Source organism: Phascolarctos cinereus, unplaced genomic scaffold, assembly GCF_003287225.1.
Source record: "Phascolarctos cinereus isolate Bilbo 61053 unplaced genomic scaffold, phaCin_HiC Scaffold_5;HRSCAF=322, whole genome shotgun sequence".
NCBI lineage: Eukaryota > Metazoa > Chordata > Mammalia > Diprotodontia > Phascolarctidae > Phascolarctos > Phascolarctos cinereus.
In genome coordinates, this window is record NW_027555958.1 from 344,571,990 (window position 1) to 344,598,494 (window position 26,505).

A 26,505-nucleotide genomic window follows, 5' to 3' on the forward strand; every position below is an offset into this window, starting at 1 on the left:
ATCCTGCCACCAATAGAAAGTGGATGAATTTTCTGCATGACTCTGCTGTTCATTTCCAAAGGGCCTTTAGGTTTGCATATATTTGGAATGAAAAGACAGAAAATTCAAGGACTTCTGATCCCACACCAAGCTTTTTGCATGTTTATGGCGATATGTATGTTTCCAAATTCAAAGTCACCTTCTCCTACATCACATAAACCCTACTATATTTTTCCACTTACCAAAAATATTTTTTTAATTGGAGTGCACATATACTGCTCACTCAAAAGGATTCACTGAGCACCAATTATGATTCTACATTTTAGCACTTATCTAGAGATAGACATTCATAGCTTCTAAAAACCTTTGAATGCATCAAGTTAAAATATATGCAAAACTCCTCTTTGTTCAGTGCTGACCTATGGATTCAAATGCTTATCTGGAACTAATACATGTTTAAAGAAGCCTGAGGGATAAACAATTCTAAATCTGGGTACTTAGGTCATCTGAACAAAATGGATACAAGTCAGAATGATTAACAAATTGTAAGAGAAAAGACTTGTGCATTTCAATGAGAGATTTACCAGTACTTTTCTCTTGAACCCTCCTCTCCCCTTCCTTCCCCCCCCACCCCAAATGAACGAATGCAGCATAAACATGCTAAGATGCTCAAGGCTGAAAATCACTTCAAGTCTATGTGTGCTCATACACAATGAGCCCAACAAAATCTGTTTCACAATGAATAAAATCTAGGTGTTAATGATCAATTGGGAGACATTGCAGAAAATTCAGCCCATAAGCCAGAGTCAATGTGGTCAATTTGCCATGGAAGGTTCTGACTTAATGCCTTCCCAACACCCTGTAGGCAAATATCCCATTTCCTTCATTTGATGAAAATGGGAAGCTTCCCTGGCTTCCTACTCCTTCCATGCAAGAAAGTTGGAGAAAAATTGGCCCATTTGATAATGGTATTTTTTCTCGGTTAATAGCCTATTTATGTCTATTTTATTATTCACAATTTACTGAATCTCATTCGTGAAGAGAATGATGAACTGATTTAAGCAAATTCACAACTTTATTTCCTAGTGTTTGTTGAGGGGAGGCTACATAGGTTCCTATGTAATGCAGTTTCATGAAGAAGGATAGAATAAAATCCATAGACAAAGTAATTGTACAGATATTTTCAAGTACTGCACCATGGGTGCTGTCACAATTCATTGATACACCTAAAAAGTCAAACTTCGATTTATAACTAATATCAATATATTAGTCAGATAAGTTGGATTTCATAGGACTGTTCTTATTTTTCATTGTACTTAATTCCATTATATCAAATATTTACTTAAAATCTTAGAGACATTTTGTATATTCAGGAAGTTTCATTCTGATTGAATTTCTTATAGAGGGAGTTCAAGAACACATGTATATATATATATGGCCTATGACCACAAAGCAGTACAACTACATATGGTTTGGTGAAACCAGTCTCATCACTTTACAGTTAATTAGACAGTCAACAAGCACTAATTGTCTACTGTATGCCAAGCACTGTGCTGAGCCCAAGGGATACAAAGAAAGATAAAAGATAGTCCTTACTCTCAAGGAGCTCACAGTCTGATGGAAAAGACAACATGCAAATAACTATATACGAACAAGCTGTAGATGGAAAAAATTGGTGACAATCAGCAGAGAGAAGGCACAAGAATTAAGAACACTGAGTAACACGAATCTGCATCTGTAAGACACGTCACTTAACTAGGAGTAGGCAGGCATTTTATCAAAAATTAGATTTTAAAATGCTATTATGTTAAAGTGTGTGAAGAAGTTGCATACTCTATATGAAATGTCAAAAATGATTAAATATTTATTTGCATATGCCCTTAATTTAGGATTAGTTATTATATTCCAGGAGAATATTCTGGTAAGAATAACCCTAAGAGAATATAACTTTAAAAAAAAGAAACCTCAAAGTAAAGCAATTTCCATAAAAGAGAAAAAAAATTTACTTACCCGGGTCTTCTATAGTTAAGTTCTTTGTTAACCATTGCACAATGTCTGACCCTAAAATAAAATGTAAACAAATATGAACATTTATGCTTATTTCAAGAACTCAAAACTTTCAAACAATCATGTCTAGTGACTTGTTTTTATTGTTTTGGTTTGGCTTAAAAAAATCAATAGTGGTGCCATTTATAGAACTAGAAAAACAAAGTGGAATGGATTTGGAGACAATGATGATAAATTTGGTTTTAATTCAGTTTTCTATTCTAAATCAGTCCAACAAGCATTTATTAAATAACTACTTTGTGCAAGGCAATGTGCTAGTTTTCAGAATAATTCATTTTTAAATAAGAGAGAAAATAGATGATAATTGCAGAACTATGACTATTAAGTATTATTGTGATCTTGGGAATAGAATTCTGTTGCAGAACTAAGTTCCATTCCAACTTCTGCCAGAGGCTTGGTCTGTGATCTTGGTCATATTTCTGACCTCATTTACTCTTCTGCACAACTGAAAAATAGTAAAAGTCGCCAGTAATATACTTCAGAGACATCTGAAATTATTAAAATAGCAGTGTTCATAAAATAATTCCAGGTGCATTAATGAGAAAAGTGCTACAGTAATATTCCACTAAGAACAACCCTAAAGTCGCATTCCATTTCTCTGGCCCACTCCCAGAGACTGTCCCCCATTAAAGGTTTTTGTTCTTCACTTGGTTTGTTAAATATCTCAGAGCCTTGTTAAGAACAGTAGAGACCAATTTACAAGTGCTATGTCTCTAACATTAAAAAAAAGAGAGAGATGTCTAATTGCTGCCCTTAGCTACTTCTGCAACATAAAAAGAAATAAGAAAAGGAAATTTTGAAACCTCGAGAGATTTTTTAATTTAAACTTTTATCCCATTTCAGATTCAAAGTCAGTGTGGCAAAGTACAAAGAATACTGCAGTTGGAGTCAAGAGGTCTCTGCTGTTTTACTTTGTGGAAGTCACTTATCCTTTCTGTTCCTCGTTTTCTTAATCTATAAAAAGAGGTTGGTCTTGATGTCCCAGTCTTCTCTTCTTATGCTACAACCCATGAATCTATTAGCCTAAATCATTCTCCTTTTAGATGCTCTACTCCTCAAGTCTCTTGAACAACAGGAATCAAAGATCTGGATCCTTAGTCTCAGTCTCTAATCAATTATGTTTTACTTTTATCACCTTGTACTAGGGCTCTGTTCCTCTAGAAAGATTAGTTATTCTTCCTTCCTTCCCTTCCCTTCTTCTCCCTCCCTTTCACACCTCTCCCCTATCCCCAGCCTCAGGAAAAAAATGCTTGTGCTCATCTGAGAATTTTCATTTCAAACGAGATTATACATTAGGTTAGGGGATTCTTGGGAAGGAAAGCATTTGCTCCTTTTCCTATCTCAATTCTAAGATTTTTCTAGGACATCTAGGTGGTGCAAGTCTGGAGTTAGAAAGACTTGAGGTCAAATTGGACCTCAGACACTTACTACCTGTGTGAACCTGGGCAAGTCACTTAACTTCTGTTTCCCCAATTATGAAATAGAGATAATAATAGCATCTACCTCATAGGATTATTGTGAGTATGAAATGAGATAATATTCGTGAAGCTCTTAGCACAGTGCATGGCACATAGTAGGCACTTAATCAGTGTTTTCCTCCTTCCCCCCCTTTTCCTCTGGATCTTTGGATTCTTGTTCTCAATACAGATGTACTCTCTCCTCAACTCCCTTTCAACTGGCTGGCAAGTAAAGTAGTGGTTTCTCTGTTGGCTTGATAGCACCCCATCTGAACAGATTCATGCAATTCTACCTGACCCTATAATGGTCCTCAGTCTCTGTAGTGACTGATTTTAATTTTTTTGTATGAATATTTGCTGTTCATGAAACTATCTTCTATTTGTAACATGATTGCAATAGAAGTAACTGTTGCCTGCACCATTATTTTATCTAAAGTTGTATTTTTGAAGGTGTTATTATTGACATTAGATGGAATATAGCTGTGTCTTAATTTCAAAGGAAACTACATTTTTTGAATTCCTCAATCATTTCCTAAATACTATGAAAAATTTAATATCCCATATTGAGTTTAATCTTGAGGAGCTTTAAATAAAGCTTTCCATGTGGCTGATCAGCCAATTTTGTCTTTACAAGACTGCTCCCTTTAAAGCTGTCTCTGATTCAAATGCAGTTGAGAAGATGGATTTATCCAGACCCTGAAGGAAGTTTTAATGTAACCAGCCATGAGACTTCAAAACTGCAGCTCTGTCGGAAGGGAGTAAAATCACCCACAAAAGCACAATTATTATAAAGTGTGTTCAGCCGTATGCCTTCAATTACCCTGTATAGGCATCTGTACTTCCTGAGGCATGATGTTGCCTTTTAGAAAACATATTTTAAATATTTGGAGCTCTGCTTTTCAAACAAATGGGTAGTGATGCCTGACCCACGTAGGCTTCCATGTGCCCAAATATTTAGTCCCAACTTCTTCCTCATCTTAAAAAAAGGACCCATTTTAGGTTAAGGGATTCTTTAGGGACTGTTTGTAGGCAGCCATGGAAATTCTCCATGCAGATGGAAAAATCCAAACACTTGTGCCAGGACTATAAATATTTCAAGTTGTGAAACATGCTAGCAAATGGCCTCTGGAGAATTAAGGAGGGTTTTTTTACATCAATAAACACCAAAAGTGAAGTTTTCAAAAGTTTTTTTTTAATATGGAAGACAGGAACTTTCATACTATGCTTTTAGTTATTTGTGAAATTTGTTCATCCTCAATTTAGTTTAGTTTTTTTTGGGGGGGCAATTGGGGTTAAGTGACTTGCCCAGGGTCACATAGCTAGTAAGTGTCAAGTGTTTGGTCTGAGGTCAGATTTGAACTCAGGTCCTCCCAACTTCAGGGCTGGTGCTCTCTCCACTGCAACACCTAGCTGTCCGATTTTGTTTTGTTTTGTTTTCATCCTCAATTTAGTTTTAAAAGAGACAGTTTAAAATTACATGCCCTTCTATAGGATATGGTATCAGAAACAGATATCTGGTTATTCTATGATAACATCAGTATATTTCAGAGGAAATATTATGCATTTAATTGGCACATTATACATTATTCTTTCATTGTCAAAGGCTTTCTGGCAATTCACACATTTTGCACCTGCAAAAGGAAGAATGAGTATAAGATGAGGAAGGCATGTATATATCAACAGGGATTCAAAAATATTGAAAGTGGTATGTATATGTATTGTGTGTGTGTGTGTGTGTGTGTGTGTGGACTACAAGATCAAAATAGGTCAACAATGTGATATACCATCAAAAAAAAAAATGCCAGTGCAGGCTTACGATGGATGTGATACTTAATACTGCTCTCTCCAAGGTTACAATATTTCATTTGCTAGATCTGATGTCCTTTGCTCTGTCTTCATTCTTCTTGACATCTTTCTTGTGATAGAGCACCCTATTCTCCTGGAGGCTCTCTCCTGAGGTTTGCATAGCACTGCTCTTTCATGGTTCTCCTATCTGTCCTCTCCTTCTCAATCTTCTTCAAAACTATATACTGCTCCTTAACTGTATGTCTCTTCTACCCTCAAGGCTATGTCAGTGGTCCATTTCTCTTCTCTCTCAGTAATCTCATCAGCTCCTATGGTTTCAATTATCTCTGTACAGATGACACCTGCATGTATTTATCAAGCCCAGGTTTCTCTCTTAAATTTTAGTCACACTTCACTAGCTCTCTATTGAACATCCCCAAATGGATATCTCACAGGCATCTCTAACTCAATAGGTACAAAATAAAACTCATTACCTTCTCTCCCAAATACTCTCTTCATCCAAATTTCCCTATTTCTTTTCAAGGCACACATTACTCATTCAGTCACCCAGGTTCATGACCTCTGAGTCACCTGTAATTTTCCTGTTACCTTAATGATCATTTCCAATCAGCTGCCATTTTATTGATTTGAGTTCCATATCTCACTATTGTCCCTTACCCCCAACTCAGATGGCTATCAACTTAGTCAGCTACTCATTGCCTAGTTAGGCAACTAGATGGACCTGGATTCTGGAACTACTGAGTATTCCTGAGTACAAATTCAGCCTCAGAAACGTACTAGATGTATAATCTTAGGCAAATCCCAGAAACATAATTTGCCTCAGTTTTCTCATCTGTAAAATGGGGGTAATAACATCACTTACCTCCTAGGGATATTGTCAGGATAAAATGAGATAATAATAGTAAAACATTTTATAAATTCTAGTTATGATCCTCATCCTCATTCTCATCATGACCTCTAACCTAGAGAATTGGGCATCCAGCTTTTAATATCTCCCCTTTCCAATCCATCCTCCAACCAAGTTCCAAAACAATTTTCCTACAACACAAAATGACCATGACACTCACCTTCTCCAAACCTCCAATTGCTATTTATCACCTCTGGGATGAAACTGAAACTTTTCAACCTGACATTTCAAGTGCCTCACAATCTGGTTCTACCCCTCTTTGTAGACTTATTTCATATTGTTTTCCTTCATTCATTCTCTCTTTTTTTTCTTTTCAGTGAGGCAATTGGGGTTAAGTGACTTGCCCAGGGTCACACAGCTAGTAAGCATTGAGTGTCTGAGGCCAGATTTAAACTCAGGACCTCCTGACTCCAAAGCTGGAGCTCTATCCACTGCACCACTTAGCTGCCCCTCTATGTTCTTTCTTTTTTTTTTTTTGATTTTTCTGTTCATTCTCCATTCCAAACAAACTGGTCTCCTTGATCTCCACATTTCATATTCCACTACTCTGTCTTTGCACACAGGCTGTCACCAATTCCTGGAGTATACTCTCTCTTTACCTCAGTCCCTTAGAATTTCTAGCTTCTTTTAAGACTTGGCTTATGGGTCACCTCCTAGGGGAAACCTTGTCTGATCTAGTTTGTATTCTCTACCTTCCCAAATTATCATATATATATATATATATATATATATATATATATATATATATATATATATATATATATATATATATATCTTATTTGCTTACATGATATCTTCCCAATAGAATGTAAATTTCTCAAAGGACCATTTTTTCATTCTGTCTTGGTATTCCCAGTGCCTAGCAGAGTGCTTTTTATGTGGTAGGTTCTTTTAAAATGTTTATTGATTAAGATTGTTTGAAAGTGCTCTGGCTTAGGGAAGTGCCCCTGTAGCAGGGGTCTGCTGGAGTCAGTTTGAACTGACTCATGAGAATAGATCTTTAATTTTCAGTGTGAGCATTTACGCCTCAGAAATTGGCAAATGCCACAAATAAAGTTGTAATTCATGATTTTGTTGATTGTCTAGATTGAATAAAGTGATGGGCAATATGAATAGTGTAGATTAAATTTAAAAGTGTGTCTCATGTACATTTTCATAGAGCTGACTAATGCACAAGCATTAAGGGGCATTTGGAAAGACTTCCTGAAGAAGGTGGAGCAGTGTGAGCTGTAAAATGGATAATTTCAATTACATTAAATTAAAAAAAGTTTTTGTACAAATAAAACAAATTTAGCCAGGATTGAAAGGAATTTTAGCTGAGACCCGACAGAAGCCAGGGAAGCCAATAGGCTGAGGTAATGGGGGAAAAGCATTCCAGGAGTGGGGGACAACCAGTGGTACTGTGCCAGGAGACGGAACGTCTTGTGCAAGGAATAGCAAAAAGACCAGCGTCACTGGATCATAGAGTATGTGGACAAGAGTAAAGTATAAGAGAGGCAGGAAGGAGCCAAGTTATGAATGGCTTTAAAAGTCAGAGGATTTTATTTTTGATCCTGGAGGCAACGAGAAGCCACTGGAGTTTATTGAGGGGATGACATGGTCAAACCTGTACTTTAGGAAGATCACCTTAGTAACTGAGTGTAGGATGGCTATATCATTAAGTGTCTACTATATGCCAAACATTAAAAAAAGACTAGCATTTTGCCCAAAATCTTCATATACAAATACTTAAAACTATAAAATATTTTATAGCTTGATATGCCATGATTCAATGTATCCTAATAGTCTATGGTGAGTTTTCTCCCACCATCCAGCTGGTTAACATAGAAGTAGACAAAATGTTCCAGATGTGATCCGACTAGGGAGAGTCCAGAGTGTCCATTATCCTCTGTCTTCTGGACACTCTAATTCTTTTAAAGCAACTTCAACATCAACTTATCTTTTTGGACAACCACATCACATTGTTGACTCATAGTGGGCCTTCAAAGAAATGAAACACCTCTATGATACATGAAAATAAATGCATTACTTTATATCATTATAAATATAACTATATATTGCTTTATGTAAAAAGCTGTCCGCATGAAAAATTGTTTCAAATTCGAGCTTTTGTAAACTAAACCATATTCTGAATGAGTTATAGGTCTCATTTAAAGGAATCCTATGCTGTATACCTTTGTAAAATGGAGATAGCTTCTATAAAATGAATGTTACCATTCCCCAACATTTGTTTACTTTTTATGTATTTGCAAACCTGAAATTCTTAAAGCAATTAGAGCTCAAAAACAGGGCACCTAGATGGTGTAGTGAATAGACCACCAGGCCTGGAGTCAGGAAATACCTGAGTTCAAATCCAGGCTCAGACACTTACTAACTGTGTGACCCTGGGCAACTCACTTAATCCTTTTTGCCTCAGTTTCCTCATCTGTAAAATGAGCTGGAGAAGGAAATGGCAAATCACTCCAGTATCTTTGCCAAGAAAATCCCAAATGAGGTCACAAAGAATTAGACACAACTGAAATGACTGACAGGCACAACAAAGAGCTCAGAAAATATGAAGTAATTTGAGTATTGCCAACATAATATGGACAGTAAGGTGGGCAAAAGAAATATGGTGAAGCACCTTCCAACAACATGCTACATCTGAGGGCTCCTGGAGGGAAAGCCACAGCAAACAAATCAACCAGGAAGGCATTAATCAGAGTTAAAATGACTTTTTTTTTCCTAAATAAACATCATCTAAGAGAAAGGAAACCTGAGTGGCATGTCTAGGTAAACAGCAGAGTACCTGGCTAGAGTTTTCACTTTATAAATTATTGTTCTAGCTTTCTGTGGCTACAAACTAAATGGTAGAGTCTCAAACAATGCCAAGCTCTACAAATAGTGACAAATTACAAAACAAAAAGATAGGAATCAGAGTGTATTGTTTGGAAGGGACCATCTGCAGCAGTGGTCAGCAGAGCCATCTTTGAGTGCAAAGGAGGATGATGAGTATAGACAAAGATATCCATCTCCCTCCCCAAATCTGGGAAAACACATTACCATATAAAGAATATAGAATAATGATGAGCCTGTCCTCTTTAGTTATTTTGGAATAGTCACTTAATCCATGGTAGAAGGGTAAATTTAACTCAATTCACTTTTTGGTATACAAGGAATGCAAATCACAGCATACATGGGTCTTGTAAAAGGGAGCCAGGAGTACCTGTGATTCTACTTTATCTCTTCAAAGCTCATAAAGGTTTATTCAAAGGCTTCAGCAATTGCAAAATGCAAGAGCAAACAGTGCAATGTCTGTTGATTAGATAATAAAAGAAATTTAACAGACCCAATGACATGTTCCATGCCTTCGCCTAACTCTAGTGGTTAATAAGAGTATTTAATACAACTAAGGATCCACTTGTATACACAACAAAGTGTTGTGTAATGCATCTAGTTATCTCCTTTTAATTTCGACAAGTGTGCATCCTACTATGTACATGTCTATATTGTTGTTATTGCTGTTATTTTGGTCTGGACCTGTATATTCACTGATGTGGTGAACTCAAACAAGCAACATTGATCAACAACTCACCTATAGTCTCAGAGAGACACCTAGGGCACTTGAGAAGTTAAGTGATTGGTCCATGGGCACAATACTATCATGTGTCGAAGGTAAGACTCAACTTATGGGAACCTGACACAAGTCTGGCATTTTTTTTTTACACTCAGCATACTGCCTTTGTCTACTCACATATTAGCATCAATATTGGTTGTCCCAAAAGGGACTTAGTGAACTTTTAATATACTGAGGCTTAAAACTCCACTAAGAGTTTTCATATACCCTTTATATCCTTTCTAACTGGACAAAGGTAACAGGTGGTATTACTTTTATAGGATATGATGACGTTTTATTCCTACACATGAAGAGAATCCTATCAACTCAATATCATAAGACTACATGCATGAAGATGTATGAGAGATACATCTCATTTAAGAATAAAAGGGCCCTTCTAGGCAATTCCACTAGGTTCCCATTGAATTTTATATTAGACTTCTGGGATGAAATATGTTAAATATTTAAACATACTGAATATTAAATTTACTATCCCCAAAGCCAGAAAAAAATCAAAAATTAAGCAAACTTTGAATATTATATCCCTTGGTATCTCCCCCTGCTTCTACAGTATAAGCTAGCAGTAACTTCAGGGCTATCATTGCTGCCTCATCAAACTATTACCTCCTTTAAAAACATCATGCATGGGGGCAGCTAGATTGCACAGTGGATAGAGCACCAGCCCTGAAATCAGGACGACCTGAGTTCAAATCCAGCCTCAGACCAAACACTTGACTCTTAACTAGCTGTGTGACCCTGGGCAAGTCACTTAACCCCAATTGCCTAAAAATAAAAAAAAAAATCATGCAAAATGATAAAGCCTTTAATTCACTTGGACTAGGGGCTCTTGGTAAAGTGATCAGCATAGTCATTTAAATTACGTTTCAGTAGTTTTTTTTTTAAATGAAATTGTGGAGGCACTCATATGGCAAACTTTTTTTTTCTTTTTCTAGAATCCTCCCCATCTTGATCATGAAATCAGCACAGAGCAAAATGAAGATACCATACGTTTCCTGATGACTATTCTTTTAGGTAACTTGCACATAAGTCACTTCTATTTTACCATACTTGCAAAACTTAACATATCCTTTTCCCAGGTCTAATAATAATTATGTGTACCATCCAATTCCTTTTTAACATGTGCACGTGCTCAAGTGATTATATAATAAATGGTGCTTTCCTGGAATGCAAGCCCTCTAAATTATATAGTTCTTACCAAGTCATGCTTCTGGAAGGAGAAACCTGTTATCAAGTCACAGATCTTCATTCATTGCTACACAATATTCAATTTCAGTGGCAGTCTAAGCTTCATTTTCCTACACAGTAAGAGTTCAAACATTTTACCATCTTCATGAAAGAGTTATATAAATAAGTCATTTCTGAATCAGGTTTATTTTTCTAACATTTTCTAAGCTAAAATATTGAAGCTGCTCTTTGTGTTTCAATGAACCTCTTTTGAAGACATTACTTGTCTGTTTTCTTATTCTATGACACAATACAATATAATCAAAAGTTATATCATGCAACTTACTGCAGATACTTAGACCTATCAATTAACTTGATGTTTGCCCTCCATTGAAGCCTTCTTCTAGAACCTCATTATGACATTGAAGTGACTATGGCATTGGAACGGCAATGCCAATGGAATAGAAACTGGCAGGTCTGATCATATCAGGAAGGTTCAGAGTTGATATCTGCCAAAGGACTGTGTGCCTGTCACCTGCAGATCAGCTTAGCTCAATGTAGAGAATCATCATCAGAGGATGGGTCAGCTGTTCATGAATTGTTAAGCAAACAACAACTCATGAAGACAGTCTACTATGACAAAGACAGGTTACAATTTATAGGGCTGAAAAAGAACCTGGATTTAAATACTGGCTGTGATGCTTATTATCTGTGTAGCCATAGGTAACACAACATCTCCTAACCACAGCTTCCTTATCTTTAAAATAGAGATAATAATAGTTGTGCTATGCATCTTAAAGAATTACTATAGGATAGTACTTTGTAAACTGTGAAGCTCGATAATAACAATAACTTACAGTTGAACTGCTCATAAAAATCTGTCAAGTGTTTGAAATAAGAAGAACAACACCACATTAAGGTTTGCAAACTACTTTGTAAATATGATTTCATTTGGTCCATCCTCATAACAACCTTGTAAGGTAGGTGCTGTTATTATCCCTGTTTCTATAGATGAGGAAACTGAAACTCAGCAAGGTGAGTTTCTTGTGTTCAGAAATCTAGTGAATATTGGAAGTATAAGACCCCTAGCAGTGGCAGCACACTATAGACCACACTAGCCATCACAACATCAAGGGAAGCAGCTCCTCTGGAAAAGCTTACCCATCTCCACCTTATTCCAATCAACTGCCACCCACAAGGCAAGTAAGGCAGCCTAGCTGAAACAGCAAAACAGTGTAAAGTAAGAACACGAAATGGCAAGTGCCAGTCAAGTCAAACCACCTCTACCACCTTGACCATCATGTCCCCTAAGATGCCTGTGGAGACAGCCCAAGACCCTGAACTCAAGGGCCTCGGGAAGACCAGTGTTCTCACTCTTTCCCCTAACTCATTAGACCTATTTCTAGCCTAGCCCCTGCAGTTATTATCAAGGTGGGAATTCATGTTGAGAAGTTGCCCACTTTCCTTACCACCAACAGCAAGGCTGGATGACTGGCCAATGATATGGAAGAGATCATTAATGTTTTGGACTGGGCTTGGAATAGGCAACCTCCTTTCCAAATCTGAGATGTTGTGAGGAAGTATTTCATACTTCTATAAAAGGCCATTTTAAATACTTTATACTGATAAAAATGAAATCTATAGCTCTATATGTGCTCCAGAAAAAAATCACATAATAATCATAGATTTGGATATAGAGGGGATCTTGGACATTGTCTGTTCATTTTAACAGTAAGGAAACTGTGATCCATACAGATTAAGTATATTTCTCAATATTCCCTAGATAGTAAATAGCGGATTCAGAGTTAGAGCTCAGGTTCTCTGCTTCCAAAACCATTGCTCCTTTGACAAGACCACAAACAACCTCCATATTACAAAACCTCTTATGATACAAGAAAGCCAGTGCTATGAGATCTGAAGGTCTGCATCTTTGATTACTTCAGGTTATTAACCTCCATAAAAGGCTTTTTTTTTTCCTGAAAGCATCTTACTGAGCTTTAGTTTATCCATCTATAGAAACAGGGATAATAACAGCACCTAACCTTACAAGGTTGTTATGAGGATGGACCAAACGAAAGCACATTTACAAAGTAGTTGGCAATACAATGTAATGGAACATTACTGCACAATAAGAAATGATTGATAAGACTACTAGGGAGGCAAGAAAAGACTTATATGAACAAAATACAGACTGAAATCACCTGATCCAGGGGAAAAAATATACACAATGAATACAACAATGTAAAGGAAAAAGAACAACAAAAATTTAAAAGGAGCACTGTATAGTGACAATGGCCAAATTTGACCCCAAAAGATAATACATGAAAATGTATCTCCTTCTTTGCAGAAGTAAGACATTGTGAGTAAAACACTACATGTATTGTCAAACTTGACTGAAGTGTAGGTTAATTTTTCTAAATTGCTTTTCCCTTTTCAATTCTTTATTTTAAGGGATGTCTCTCTGGGTGGAGAAGGGACGGCTAAGTTAGCAAATGAAGCAATGTTAAAAAAAATCAATATATTTTTAAAAAGAAAAAAATTTAAAAAATCAAAGAGGACAACAATATTATCATCCATGGCAACTTGCAAGTGCAGAGTTTAAACACTTAGAGAGGAACTGATATTGCACCTGAAAGCAGAGGAGAATGCACTGTGTGCTGGGGTGAAGTCACAGCTTTTTCGAAATTACAAGTTCTCTTTCATTCTGGGATAAATGACTAATCTGCTGATGTAGCAAGGGGTCTTAAAGCCAAATGCAGAAGGCATAAGATTAAGTTAAGAATATTTACAGCTCTGTCACTTTTCACAGGTCTTAAGCCTGGTTAGGTTCTTTAACCTATCACACTTTTCTCTATTGAGCAGATGTTAGGAGAAGTGAAAAAAAGTATTTGAGAATCAAGGGTATTCTGTCACACAAACTCATTAGAGACACCTCTTTAGTAGCGCAATGCGTGCAAGAACTTTAGATAGCTAAATTGTAGTATGTCACAGTAATGATTCAACGTTTGATATTCAAAGCAAGATATGCCTGACATATTGGTAAGATAGCATGTTCTAAAGGATGAGGAATTATGAAACTATCCTGGAGGGAGTTTCCTATTTTTTTTTAAATCCCAGCACCTTCCTATGAAACAATTTTGGTGCCTACTTAGTATAAAATGAGGAAAAGTTACCATTCGTAGATTAACATTCTTTATTAAAATATATGTGGATTTAAAATTCAAGGCAAAGGGATTCAACAGCATGTGTTTTTCCAACCCCAAGTTATGGGGATAGAAATCTCAGACAAACTCAGAAGCTGTTAAATATAGCTGTCATTTCCATGAGCTATATTTGTATACACTTTCCAGACTCCTTGTCTGACCACCACTCCAGTTCCCACTCCTACGCTCTCTGACTGAAAAGCTTCCCCTTATCTCACCTGGTGTTTCATCCACTACACTTCAATGTGGGGGTAATAATAACACCTTCTTCACAGGGTTGTTAGGAAGACCAAATGAGATAGTATTTGTTTAAAAAAAAAAGGCTTAATAAGTGCTTGCCACATAGTAGGCACTTTATCAATGCTTTTTCCATGCCCCCCCTTGCTCCCATTCCTCTACCTATCTTCTTTCTAATTCTACTTCTGAGTACTACTAACCCTGGACTCTAATAACCATTACTTCTGACTTTTCTGTCAAAAACATTCTTCTCTAAATACCATTCCCCAATAGGTGCTATCTTTCTCTATCAAGTTCCTTAAGGAGAGGAACTGTCTTACTTGCTTGTATTTGCATTACCAGTATTTAGCACTGCGTCTGGCACATTAATAAATGCTTTTAAATTTGTTTGTTTAAATGGTGTTTTAATGTCTATGAATCAATTTCCTCAAAATAAGCTGGTGAGGCAGGTAGTACAATCAATATATGCATTTTAAAGATGAGGAAATTGAAGTTCAGGGAGCTAAGTGACTTGCCCAAGGTCACATGGTTGGAAAGTGGTAGGTCCTAAGTCTAGGGTCTTTGAGTACAAATCCTGTACTCTTTTCAATATACCATACTCTGCAGAGGTATAATATGACAAAATTGTTAATATGATAGAAATTTTTAATATCAAATGAACTATGGACTGCCACTCCCTTTAAATGTTCTTTGTAATGTCAGAATTTCAGTAATGCCCTTGTATTCCTACTCTTAAGATATTTATTCTTGAGTAGGTTGAGTTGAACCACACCCTGGGCTCCCTGCCCCTCATCTTGAGATCTTGCTTTGTGGGGGAACCTGGCCCAAGCTGGATCTAGGCCTTTGATGTCTTTGCCCCTTTCCACTGGGATTCATGGCATGAAGGACAAAATAGCCAGAATGAAGTGACTTTCCTTGCCTGGTCCCATGACCAGGCCTTGCTACTTCATACTATCTCCTCCTGCTCTCCTCCTAAAAACTATAAAAACTTTTTCATGGGTCTCTTTAGTTGGGAAATCCACTGGACATACCGCAGGGTGACAGATTTGCTACCCTGTTACCTCAATTAAAGATGTTTTATTCCTTAACTCATGGTTTTGATTTATTTCAGAACTTGACAAATACATGGATGTCAATCCCACTGACTTCTTTAATTTATTTGTACCTTAGTTGAAACTTATAGTGTGATTTCTAAGATGGAGTTTTATACACAGTGCCTTTTGCAGTAATAAAATTCAGTTCATGTTAATCAGTAATTTCTAAGGATCATCCCTTGACAGTCATTAACAAGACAGAACCCGGCTGAGCCCAGTCCAATAGATTCCACATCCCAAATGAAACTGTTGCTGACAGTCTGTACTGTAATGCCAAGAATGAAACTGCCGTTTAAGATATTTCCTGCTGTTGCCCTCCCTAGAGGCTGAGAAGCAGAAATTAAATTAAAACCCGTAGATCAAAAGCTTAACTTCTGTTCCAGTAATGCACCCACACATTAGTTAACATTTATAATACCGACCCCTTTGTGGTTTTATGACTTTAAATTTAATGTCTTTCTAAGCCAGTGCTCAAATTTCCTGCTGATGCTATCAGCAGGTCTCATTTGGGGATCTTGGCATCTAGAATGACCTAACAAGGAAAGTGTGTTAGCTGGCTTGTTTGAGAGAGAAGAGGAGATACATCAGAGACCAGATCCTCACTTTAGAAACTCTCCCATTACCTTTTACCATTGTTTCCCCTTCTCTATGTATTTGCCCAGTGCTATTATTTTCATAAAGTATGCACAATCATCATCACAGGTTGGTTGACATCTCCTATGAGGTCTACAGGATCTTATTACCGCTCAAACTGAATTTCCAAGTTCCATGAAATTCAATGAGATGATTTCTGTAAAACTCAAGTGAACAAAGAAATTTACTCCTACTGAGAAGTAATGGCTGCCTAAGAATCATAAAATCTTGGAATTGGAAGGGACCTGGGAGGTCATTTGGTCTAACGACCTAAAGCTTAACCTAAAAAAAAAATAGGTTTGAGTTTGTTTGTTTTGCTTTTTCCTGAATTGCTACATTCCATGGAAGCTACTGGATCAACACAGCGAAAGGAAATATATCCCTTCCTTGTCACTTGAGTACAATGATTTAAAAAAAATGTTCACTATAGGGGGAAAAAAAGCTGTTTAGAAATGGCATAGCAGAAAGATGCTCAGATTGGTCATGTTGATGAAATACAGTTCATACATGCATGTATGTATGTACAGACACTCCTTCCAGACCTTCCATTTAAATAGGGTGCCCAAGCCACTCATTCCATGTCCTATTCTGCCATACTTCTGAAGACTTCATCATTACCCCCAAGAACCTCATCTTCCTTAAAGATCACATCAACCCTGGAACTCAAATTTCATTGGTTTCTCCTGTCCCTGGGGCCTTTCCCTCCATCTATCGGAAAAGGTAGAGGGTAGACAGTGGAAAGCTTCTTCCAGATTCTCCATTTAACGAGGGAGTCGAAGTTGGCAGTATCTTCATTTGACACCTGTTTGCTGTCTGGGTTCTCCCCTCAGATGTCACCCTTCCAGTTTCTTTTTATTTGTTGTCTTTCCCCATTAGTCTATGAGTAGGGGCTGTCTTTTGCCTTTCCTCACTTCCCCAACCCTTAGCATAGTGTCTGGCACACAGTAGACCCATAACAAATGTTTATTGATTGACATATATATGTATACACACATCTATAAATAAATGAATGTGTGTACGTATATACATGTATGTGTGTGTGTGTGCATGTATTCTTGTGAGTATGACAAAACAGAAAACCTATTGGATAGAAAAACCACTGTGCTAAGGGGAGAATTTATATTTGCCTGTTTTTTATGCTCCTGTCCTTGCTAAACCTCCCTGATAAATATTCCTTTGTAAGAGGGGGCAGCTAGGTGGCACAGTGGATAGAGTGCTGGCCTTCAGGAAGACCTGAGTTTAAATCTAGCATCAAATATATTCTAGCTGTGTAACTCTGGGCAGGTCACTTAACCCTGTTTGCCTCAGTTTCCTCATCTGTAAAATGAACTGGAGAAGGAAATGACCAACCACTACAGTATCTTTGCCAAGAAAACCCCAAATGGGGTCACAATGAGTTGCACATAACTAAAAAATGACTGAACAACAAAGGTAAATTGATATTAATTGGTTAATTGGTAGTAAAGAGGTCTTAGCTGGTTGATTTTAGAGAACACAATAGATTGAGGCTTGGGAACCACACTGGTAGAAAGCCCAACTCCTCAGAGTTATCCCTAGAACTTGGAGGGGAGAAGTAAGTAGGTGCCCTCTGGCAATTCGAAAGTGTTAGTATGACTAAGGCTTGGAGAACTAGCCCAGAGAAAGTGCTATAAACTATAAATGTAAAATTAGAGAACTAATGCCTTCTGGCTCTAAAACTCTGATCCACTTCTTTGACAGGAGGCCAAGAAGAGGGTAGATTAAAAAGAGAAAGGTGAAATTTCTGGGGCATTTTGCCCTCTTATATATTTTTCCTTTTTTATTGTAAAGGTAATAGTAGATTAATTTTGGCATTTGAAATCATCTTTCAATGGTGGTTTTTTAATTTTTCTATAGCTAATACATTTTAGCTAGAAAGAAGGTCATTTCTTTTTTCTGGACCACTTTTTCTTCATCTGTAATATGATGGATTTACACTGGGCATCTTTAAGGTTCCTTGTGGCTCCAGCATGTTGTTACTATAAATCACATTGCTTTAATAGTGGAATACAAGTAAATTGGATGTTATGATTGATAGGCTCAACCAAAATATTGGCATCTCCACTTTGGGTCAGAGGAAACCAAACTCTAGAGAGTCAGAACAGTAAAGATTTGGAGTCAGAGCAATAAACTGGAAGCAATGTGAGTGGAGGATAACTGAAGAAATTGTTGTATATGAATTAGTACAATATGATTCCATCATGAGAAATTACAAATATAAAGAATTCAGAGAAACTTGGTAACTGATGCAGAACAAAGTTAGCACAGCCAGAGCAATTTACATGCAAATATAAAGGAAGATAATAAAACGTTCAGAACTGTGATTAATACACTATTTGATCCTGATTTCAGAGGACATGACCATGAAGCATACTTACCACTTGTTAGCAAAGGGACAGTAGATGCAGAATAACGCATCCGATTCAAGATATGACCATTGCTTTTGTTTCGCTTAACTGCACTAGTTTGTTACAAAGGACAGTTCTATAGGTGGTGGTGGTGGTGGTGGTTGCAGTGGTGGGGAGGTGGTTATTAAAACACGATAGTGGTGATTTTAAAAAAGAGCATTAAGAAAACATTTAAAAAAGATGTGAAGTCAGACAACCTGAATTAAAATGCCAGCTCTAACACTGACAAGCTCCATGACCTTAGGCCAGTTTTTTTTTAATCTCTTATAGCATCAGTTCTTTAACTGTATAACTGAGGTAATATTTGAACCACCTATCTCATAGGATTATTGCAAGGAAATCGCTTTGTACCTTAAAGTAGGATTTAATTGGGAGTTGATTTTAGTTGTTGCTAATCTCTTTCTCCTTGCTCCAGTAAGAAAGAAATGGAACTATTGCAGATTTTAGGTCTCAATATATGAGGATATTGTATATGCTTCACTTGGCAGATCCATCTTTTCTGGATCCTTTACTTCTCTTTTGGCCTCAAATCAAAGCAAGAAAAGGGTGTCACTACTTTATTGCTATAGAATTCCACCATGGTTCTCTCTGAAACTGTGACATTTCTATAGTAGGCATTTCTGCATTATGTTTTCAGTTCATGGAAAAGGCTGATAAACTTTTAAATTTAATTTGGCATTGCAGTTAGGTTGGCTATCGAGTGATTCTTCATAGACAGACAGGCATGAACTTCGCTGTCTGCAGAAATCTGAAAGAGAAACCTTTTTCGCTGTCGTCCACAGGTCATGAAGTTTGGTTTTTGCTAACTTCTGGGCTGAGAGAAAAGAACCAAGCTCAAAAAAAATGAAGCTGTCTAGCTACACAATGACAACCACAACAATAACAGAAAAACCCTAAAAATTAACTCAAAAAAAAGACATTGCCTTAGAGAAGAATTATGTTGCCCTTTGCTTTCTTATACCCAGCTCCTCGTTGTATTAACTTGTGTAATTGAAATGTTCCTACTCTATCATATCAATGAAAGACACACTGACAGAATGAAATATAGCTCTCTTTTGGCACTGGGCACACTCAGAGTAACCTTCCTGTCCATATCCTGTACTCACCTTGCTAAATCATGTTCACAGTGAAATTCTAGAGGGAAAGGGTTCCCCTCCATAGGACAGCCACATTGACTCACATCACAGACTGGCTTGAGGCATGGCAGTGACAGATGGTGGCAGTGTCCCATCAATTCTTCCTATGTCAGCTGTAACCTCCCTCATAAAATAGTAATCTTTTCTTTGTGAGTAAATTCAAAACATGGCATGGAATTGTAATTTCTGACAAATGGGAAAGTTAAAAACCTACAGTTCCTGGCAACACATATGCCAAAAAAAAAAATCATGTTAACTGAAACTGTGTGCTTTCCTCTGAATAGAACTATAAAACTTTAGAATTGATTAGGACCAAAGTTACCTTGGATTTATTTGAATCCCTTTGAATTGTTTCTCTCTCTATGACAGGGATTCTTAACCTGACCATGGTCCCTTTTGGCAGTCTGGTAGAACTGTTTGGCTACTTCTCCAAATAATATATTTAAATGCAAAAACTGGAACCTGTTTATATTGAAAATTTGTTACCAATTTAAAAAAAAAACCAAGATCATTTATGCCAGGTAAAGAACTTCTGCATCTATACAAACTCAATCAATTTTTTTGTTTTCTTCCATAACTTTTGAAAATAAACAAAATAACCTCTATATCAACCTCCTTCCCTAGTAGTTAAGCAGACCATGGAGGTAGTTTTTAGTTCTTAAAGACTATGCCAGCAGATAGTTGGTTCTGTCCATTCTTACAAGCTGGAAACTATTATGCAATGGTCCCCATGTTCAATAGAATGTAAATATGTCATTTGGGGACAAGCCTCAGTTCGGAAAGGTTGAGGTCAGCATGCAGTTGGCTGCCAGTTGACTGCCAGTTGACACAGTGGGAGGTGTGTGGTAGTGGAAAAGGTGCTAAATCTGGAGTAAGAAAAACGGACTCCAAATCCTACTTCTACTTCCTAGAAGAATATGTAAGTTCCTAGTCCATCTGGACCTCAATTTTCTTATCCATAAAGGCAGGTGTTTAAACCAGATGACTTCTAAAATTCTGTCTAGCTCTAAATTTACTGTCGTATTATGTGTTTTGAACACAGCAGCCCATGCAAGCTTTCTTTTAAGATCTGGAATTGTGGCGACGTGTTTCGGTAGAATGAATACCCACACCAATAAACCTACAAATCTTTTGAGAACAAACAAACAAATAAACAAATGAATGAATGAAATGAGACAGAGAGGAAAGAAACAAAAATCAGTTCTCAAAACAAAAAAAAAGGTTAAAAACAAAGTCAATCTTTTAAGATCAGGCATGTAAGTATTGAGGCTGGATATTACTTTTCTGAGAAAAGCTAGACTTTGTGCATGGGTTTTGTTGTACTTTCCCCTCAATATTTAAGAATAAGAGGAAAGTATCCATTGCATTGAATAGATTCCTTATTATGGAAATATGTGAACAAAAAATGTCACAAGATGCAAAAGCATGAATATGTTTTGATCTATAATGATGATGAAAATATCCACACTGATGAAATCATGATTAATATGAATATGACACAGGTATCTTCAATCATATCAGGTTTCACAATTTTTCACAATAGTATTTATATGTGCTTAAGTTACCAGCCATTTTATGAAATTTAGCTGATCAATTCTCCTACTTTAGCTTAGTTTAGCTTTGTTTTTAGGCAATTGGGATTAAGTGACTTGCCCAGGGTCACACAGCTAAGTAAGTGTTAAGTGTTTGGTCTGAGGCCGGATTTTAACTCAGGTCCTTCTGACTTCAGGGCCAGTGCTCTATCCACTGTGCCACCTAGCTGCCCTGTTAATTCTCCTACCTTAGTGTTTAAATTACATTTTTCTTGACTTCTGATATCTGCCAAGATTTCAATCAGACTGCCACTTTGCAAAAAACATTCATGAGCCTATGAACTGGATTGCTTCAGAGTCAACCTTACCATATCTGGGGTTTTCAAATACATCCCTAGGGTGGTAGAGCATAAAATAAGTGTTGTATCCTACGACATCTTACAACAAATGGATGCATCCTAGCTTTTCTCAGAAACAACTTATCAAAACAAAGTTCTATAATATTGGAAGGCTGAACTATTCAGATAGTGGGACCGTGCCAAATGTAGCCCGAGCACACAAAGCAGGTTTCAGAAAAACAAAGATACACATACACAACAATTCTACCACATTTGTTGAAGGCTCAGTGTCAGTGTATGAGATAAACTGCCCCTCTTCAGGGAAGGCTCTTGGGAAATCTTGAAAATACATACTTCTTCAAACTACTTCAAACTTAGAGAATCATTTGGGTCTGGGCTGTTCTCCAAAACCAACTGAATGGGTCATAAAGTTCAACAATAGAAGTCAGTCTATCATTACCAACAGAAAGTACTAATCTTCCTTCCCCTTAACTCCTCCATTACATGCCTCCCTTAAGTGTCTAAAATAATGTCATCTATGACCGACTATCTCTTCCTATATGACTGATAGCTTACAGCTCTGATTTTTTCACTTATCCTGGTCATATACAGTTATTTGGATGATAGCTTAAAAAATTATTTATGGTTCTTAAGATCATTGAAATAATTGAATTTATCACAAAATCAGATCAAGTCAACTCAGTCATTTATTTAACAATATTTATTGAGTACCTACTATGTGCAAAGTTTTGAACCAGGTAGTGTTGGAAGTACAGAGATATTAAAGATATGGCTCCTGTTCTAAAGACATTTAAAACATCATGGAGAAGACAAAGCTATGTGCAAATAATGATGGTATAAAAGAGCATTGAGGGGCAGCTAAGTGGTGCAGTGGATACAGCACTGGCCCTGAAGTAAGGAGGACCTGAATTCAAATCCAGCCTCAGACACATCATACTTGCTAGCTGTGTAACTCTGGGTAAGTCACTTAATCCCAATTGCCTCACCGAAAAAAAAAAAAAAGCATTGATAATCACTATAAAAGCCATACACCATATAAGCCACAAGTTCTAAAGAGAGATTACTCTTGGTTGGGATTTTCAGGGAAGGCTTTGTGAAAGTCCTGGAATTTAAAGCATGTAGAATTTCATGAATAAATTGCAGGTAAAGGGACTAGCATGAGGGTGAGCACACACCGGAAATGAGTAGTACAGGATGGCTAACACAGCTGGGCCTCGCAGCAGGTGAGAAGGCATTTTCCTAAGGCACAATTTACAGAGAGTCACAAATAACATTTATGATATATGCTTTTAAATGTTTCTATTTTTGATGCCAGAAAATTCCACTCTCTGTGGTACACAGGTAGAGTATTGATTACATGCTGAGTCATAAGTTTAGAGCAAGAAGGAGCTTTAAGAAATAATCTGGCCTCATTTTACCCATGAGGAAAGTAGGGCCCAAGTACATTACATAAATTTACCAAGGTCATATAGGTAGTTAGCAAAAGAGCTCAATTGTAAATGTAGATCTTTTGACTCAGAAGTCAGGGCTCTTTCTGAAGTACCATTCTGTTCCAAATTGCCCATGCTCGACTGCAAAAGTAATGCACATAAAATATAATTTTTAAAATTTGTCCAGGAGATTTTTTGTCTTTTTGTTTTGTTTTGTTTTGTTTTGTTTTGTTTTCTATCTCTAGCTGGAGTATAGGGAATCTTATGAGCAATAAAACTAGTAAGTTAGGTTGGGCCAGATTTAGGGGGGTCTTCTTAGTGCATTTTTATAATCCTTAAAGTCATAAACTGAAAAGGAAAACCATGTCTATGTTCAAATAAATCTAGTAACCATTTGTCCTGAGATAGTTTAGGATACATCCAATTCGGAAAGGCTGGGAATTCAGAGTTGTGATCTTTGGATCTTCAGTTTCATAGTGAGAAGGCACAAGTTCCTGGAACATATAAATTAGCCATCTGATAGGTTGGGAACTTAATAAGGGAGAGAAAGAAATGAAATAAACTTAGGCCTTTTGTGAAGCTAGTATCAGTTTAACAGGAAAGTTTCCTTCCTGGGCTAAATATTCTACAAATTTACCTATCTAGGCTGACTTTACCTATTGTACCTCTGAAGATACAAATTGCTCATAAGGCATAAATCATTCATTTGCTCTTTACATCATTACCTCAAGAGATTTTCCAATTTTCCTGTTTACTAGAGATACACCATGAATCCAATTAGAGAAAATCTGCAGAAAGTTTCGATCAAGCGCATATATTTAATCTACTGACCTTTATGTTCACTAGACTTTTACAGAGATACTTTCAAATTCCAATCATACACTCTAATAAACTAAATTTGCCTCTCAGAAAGCTTATGTTTTACTTCAAATTATTATTTTCTGATTGATGTTAACATAGCCCATCAATCAATATTTGTTAAATATTAATTTTCAAAGGTTTTGCGCATATTCTATCACTTTAATTTATTGAGTTAAAATTTAATTAAAGAGAGAGAGTTTTCATAGAGGAAAATTTTATTTTGCCTTTATATTCTATTCAAGATAATTTATCATTATGTCTCTTTCTTGAGATCAATGGTCAGGCCACAGCTACGCTAACATAATTAGATTTTAGCAACAACAACAACAAAATTAATTAACCCACTTTCTTATGACATTTTAAAAAATAAGTAACCCAGGGTTGGGGTAAATGCTGTATCATATGTTTCCATGGTGTGTAAAGTATGACTATCCTTTGGACCCATAGAATTGTGCATTTGTGTGGTATAGCTAGGTGGTACAGTGGGTAGAGAGCAGGGCCTGGAGTCAGGAAAACTTGATCTCAAATCTGGGCTCAGACATTTAGTAGACCCTGGGCAAGTCATTTAACCCTATTTAACACACAGGAGTCTGTCATCAGTCTTATTTTTCAGTGTATATCTGAACAGATATTTTTCCTTTCAAAGAAATCACATTTAGGGGTACAGTCTATACTTGGGGGAAGGTCTGTATTCAGACCAACAACCTGAAGCATGAAGCTACCAAATGTAAAGTGAAACAGTTGAAGAATCCAAGAGATATAGTTCAATAATATTGTCAGAGCTCACCTGGAAAGAAATACCCATTATTTCTTACAGAAGTATTTTCATTATTTTAATGACATCTTAATTGTTGCTTTAAGAACTAAGTGGCTTTCAATCTGATTCTGTGCTCTATGGAGTGCTCAATAACTTATTTGCACCTAGTTAACTTCAAGCAATAATAATGATGCTTTGTTAACACATAATCTAAACTGAATATTGTCAGGGATTCATTTCTATGACTTTAATACCTTATATTTCTGTCACATTTTGTAGACATTATCAGTATTAAATATCAAAACAATTCTAGCAAATCCTTGTATCCCATTTTAGAGATCAGGAAACTGGAGCTCAGAGCAGTCAGGTGATCTGTCCATAGTCATATAGCTAGTAAATGCCAATGCTATGCATTGAACACGGCTCTTCTGACTCTAAGACCAGGTCTTTTTCCTCTATACCAGGTCCTATTTACGTGGCTTTTGGTCCAGACAAATTAAGTTGATTTTTTACAACATTAATAGTTTAATTTTAAAAACAATAAATTAGCAATTTTTACAAATGTAGGACTATTTTTATTTAATCTCTTCTCTACCTTTAAAAAACTTTTTAAACAATAATTGTTAACATTAACTAATTTAACTAATTAATTTGATTAATCAAATGAAATCACATGTTTAGTGCTTTGTGAACCTTAAAGTTCATATAAAAGGTAATAGTCAACTATTATTATTAACTGGGGGAGCTAGATAGCATAGTGGAAAGAGTGTCAGGCCTGGAGTCAGAAAGACTCCTCTTTCAGAGTTCAAATCTGGCCTCAGACACTTACTAGTTGTGTGACCCTAGGTAACTCACTTAACCCTGTTTGTCTCCATTTCCTCATCTGTAAAATGAGCTGGAGAAGGAAATGACAAACCACTCCAGCCTCTGCCAAGGAAACCCCAAATGGGGTCACAAAGAGTCAGATACCATTGAAATGACTGAACAATATCAAATTATTACCTAATACGGGTTTTTTTTTAACTTAAAAATCAAATATGAGTTTGTTCCATCTGGATCATAGTTACGAGGAAAGCAGTGGAAAAGGAATAAGCTTTTATGGAGTACCTACTCTGTGCCAGGCCCCATGCCTAGGACTTTTATAAATATTAACTCACTTGATCCTGATAAAAAGCCTGTGAAGTAGGTGCTATTATTAGTTGAGGAAACTGAGGCAAACAGAGGTAAAGTGACTTGCCCAGCATCACATGTTGTCTGAGGCTGGATTTGAATCAAGTCTTTTTGACTACAGGTCCTGTGATGTTTCTACTACCCTACTCTAGCTCCCTCAAAGCACCATGGAATGTGAGTTAATACTATTGTTCTCTTTACTGATAATTAAAGGATATTTCGCTGTAAGTGTTGTCTTATATTTGAGGTGTTCTAATGACTATTCAATTAAAAAATACAGAACATACGTTTTTTTGGTGGTTTTTTTTTTAGGCAATTGGGGTTAAGTGACTTGCCCAGGGTCACACAGCTAATAAGTGTCAAGTGTTTGGTCTGAGGCTGGATTTGAACTCAGGTACTCCTGACTTCAGGGCCAGTGCTCTATCCACTGTGCCCCCTATAACATATGTTTTTAATAGTTATGGCAATGTCTTCCATGGGTCGGTCAGTTTACCTCTCTTGTGATGCTTCCACTACATGAGGCCACAACTGGTTGAATGTGCAATATTTAGTCAAGTAAACAAATATGACAGCATGATGCCAAATATCTAGTTTGTTGGGCATCTTAGACAAATTCAATTGCCCTGATGGCTTGGTGTTGTATAGAAACTGATTAGTTTGTTTGCTTTTTC

The 26,505-nt window shown here is 36.7% G+C and overlaps 1 protein-coding gene across 4 annotated transcripts in view; it reads right to left on the minus strand.

Annotated features, from left to right (window-relative positions):
- The window catches only part of RGS7 (regulator of G protein signaling 7), a 668,840-nt gene that overhangs the window by 237,861 nt on the left and 404,474 nt on the right, over positions 1-26,505 (minus strand). For all 4 annotated transcript variants that reach the window (XM_020982050.2, XM_078156253.1, XM_020982049.2 and 1 more), the window contains exon 4: positions 1,990-2,040. In XM_020982050.2, coding sequence (XP_020837709.1) covers positions 1,990-2,040 — 51 coding nt within the window. The remainder of the gene's footprint in view (positions 1-1,989; positions 2,041-26,505) is intronic.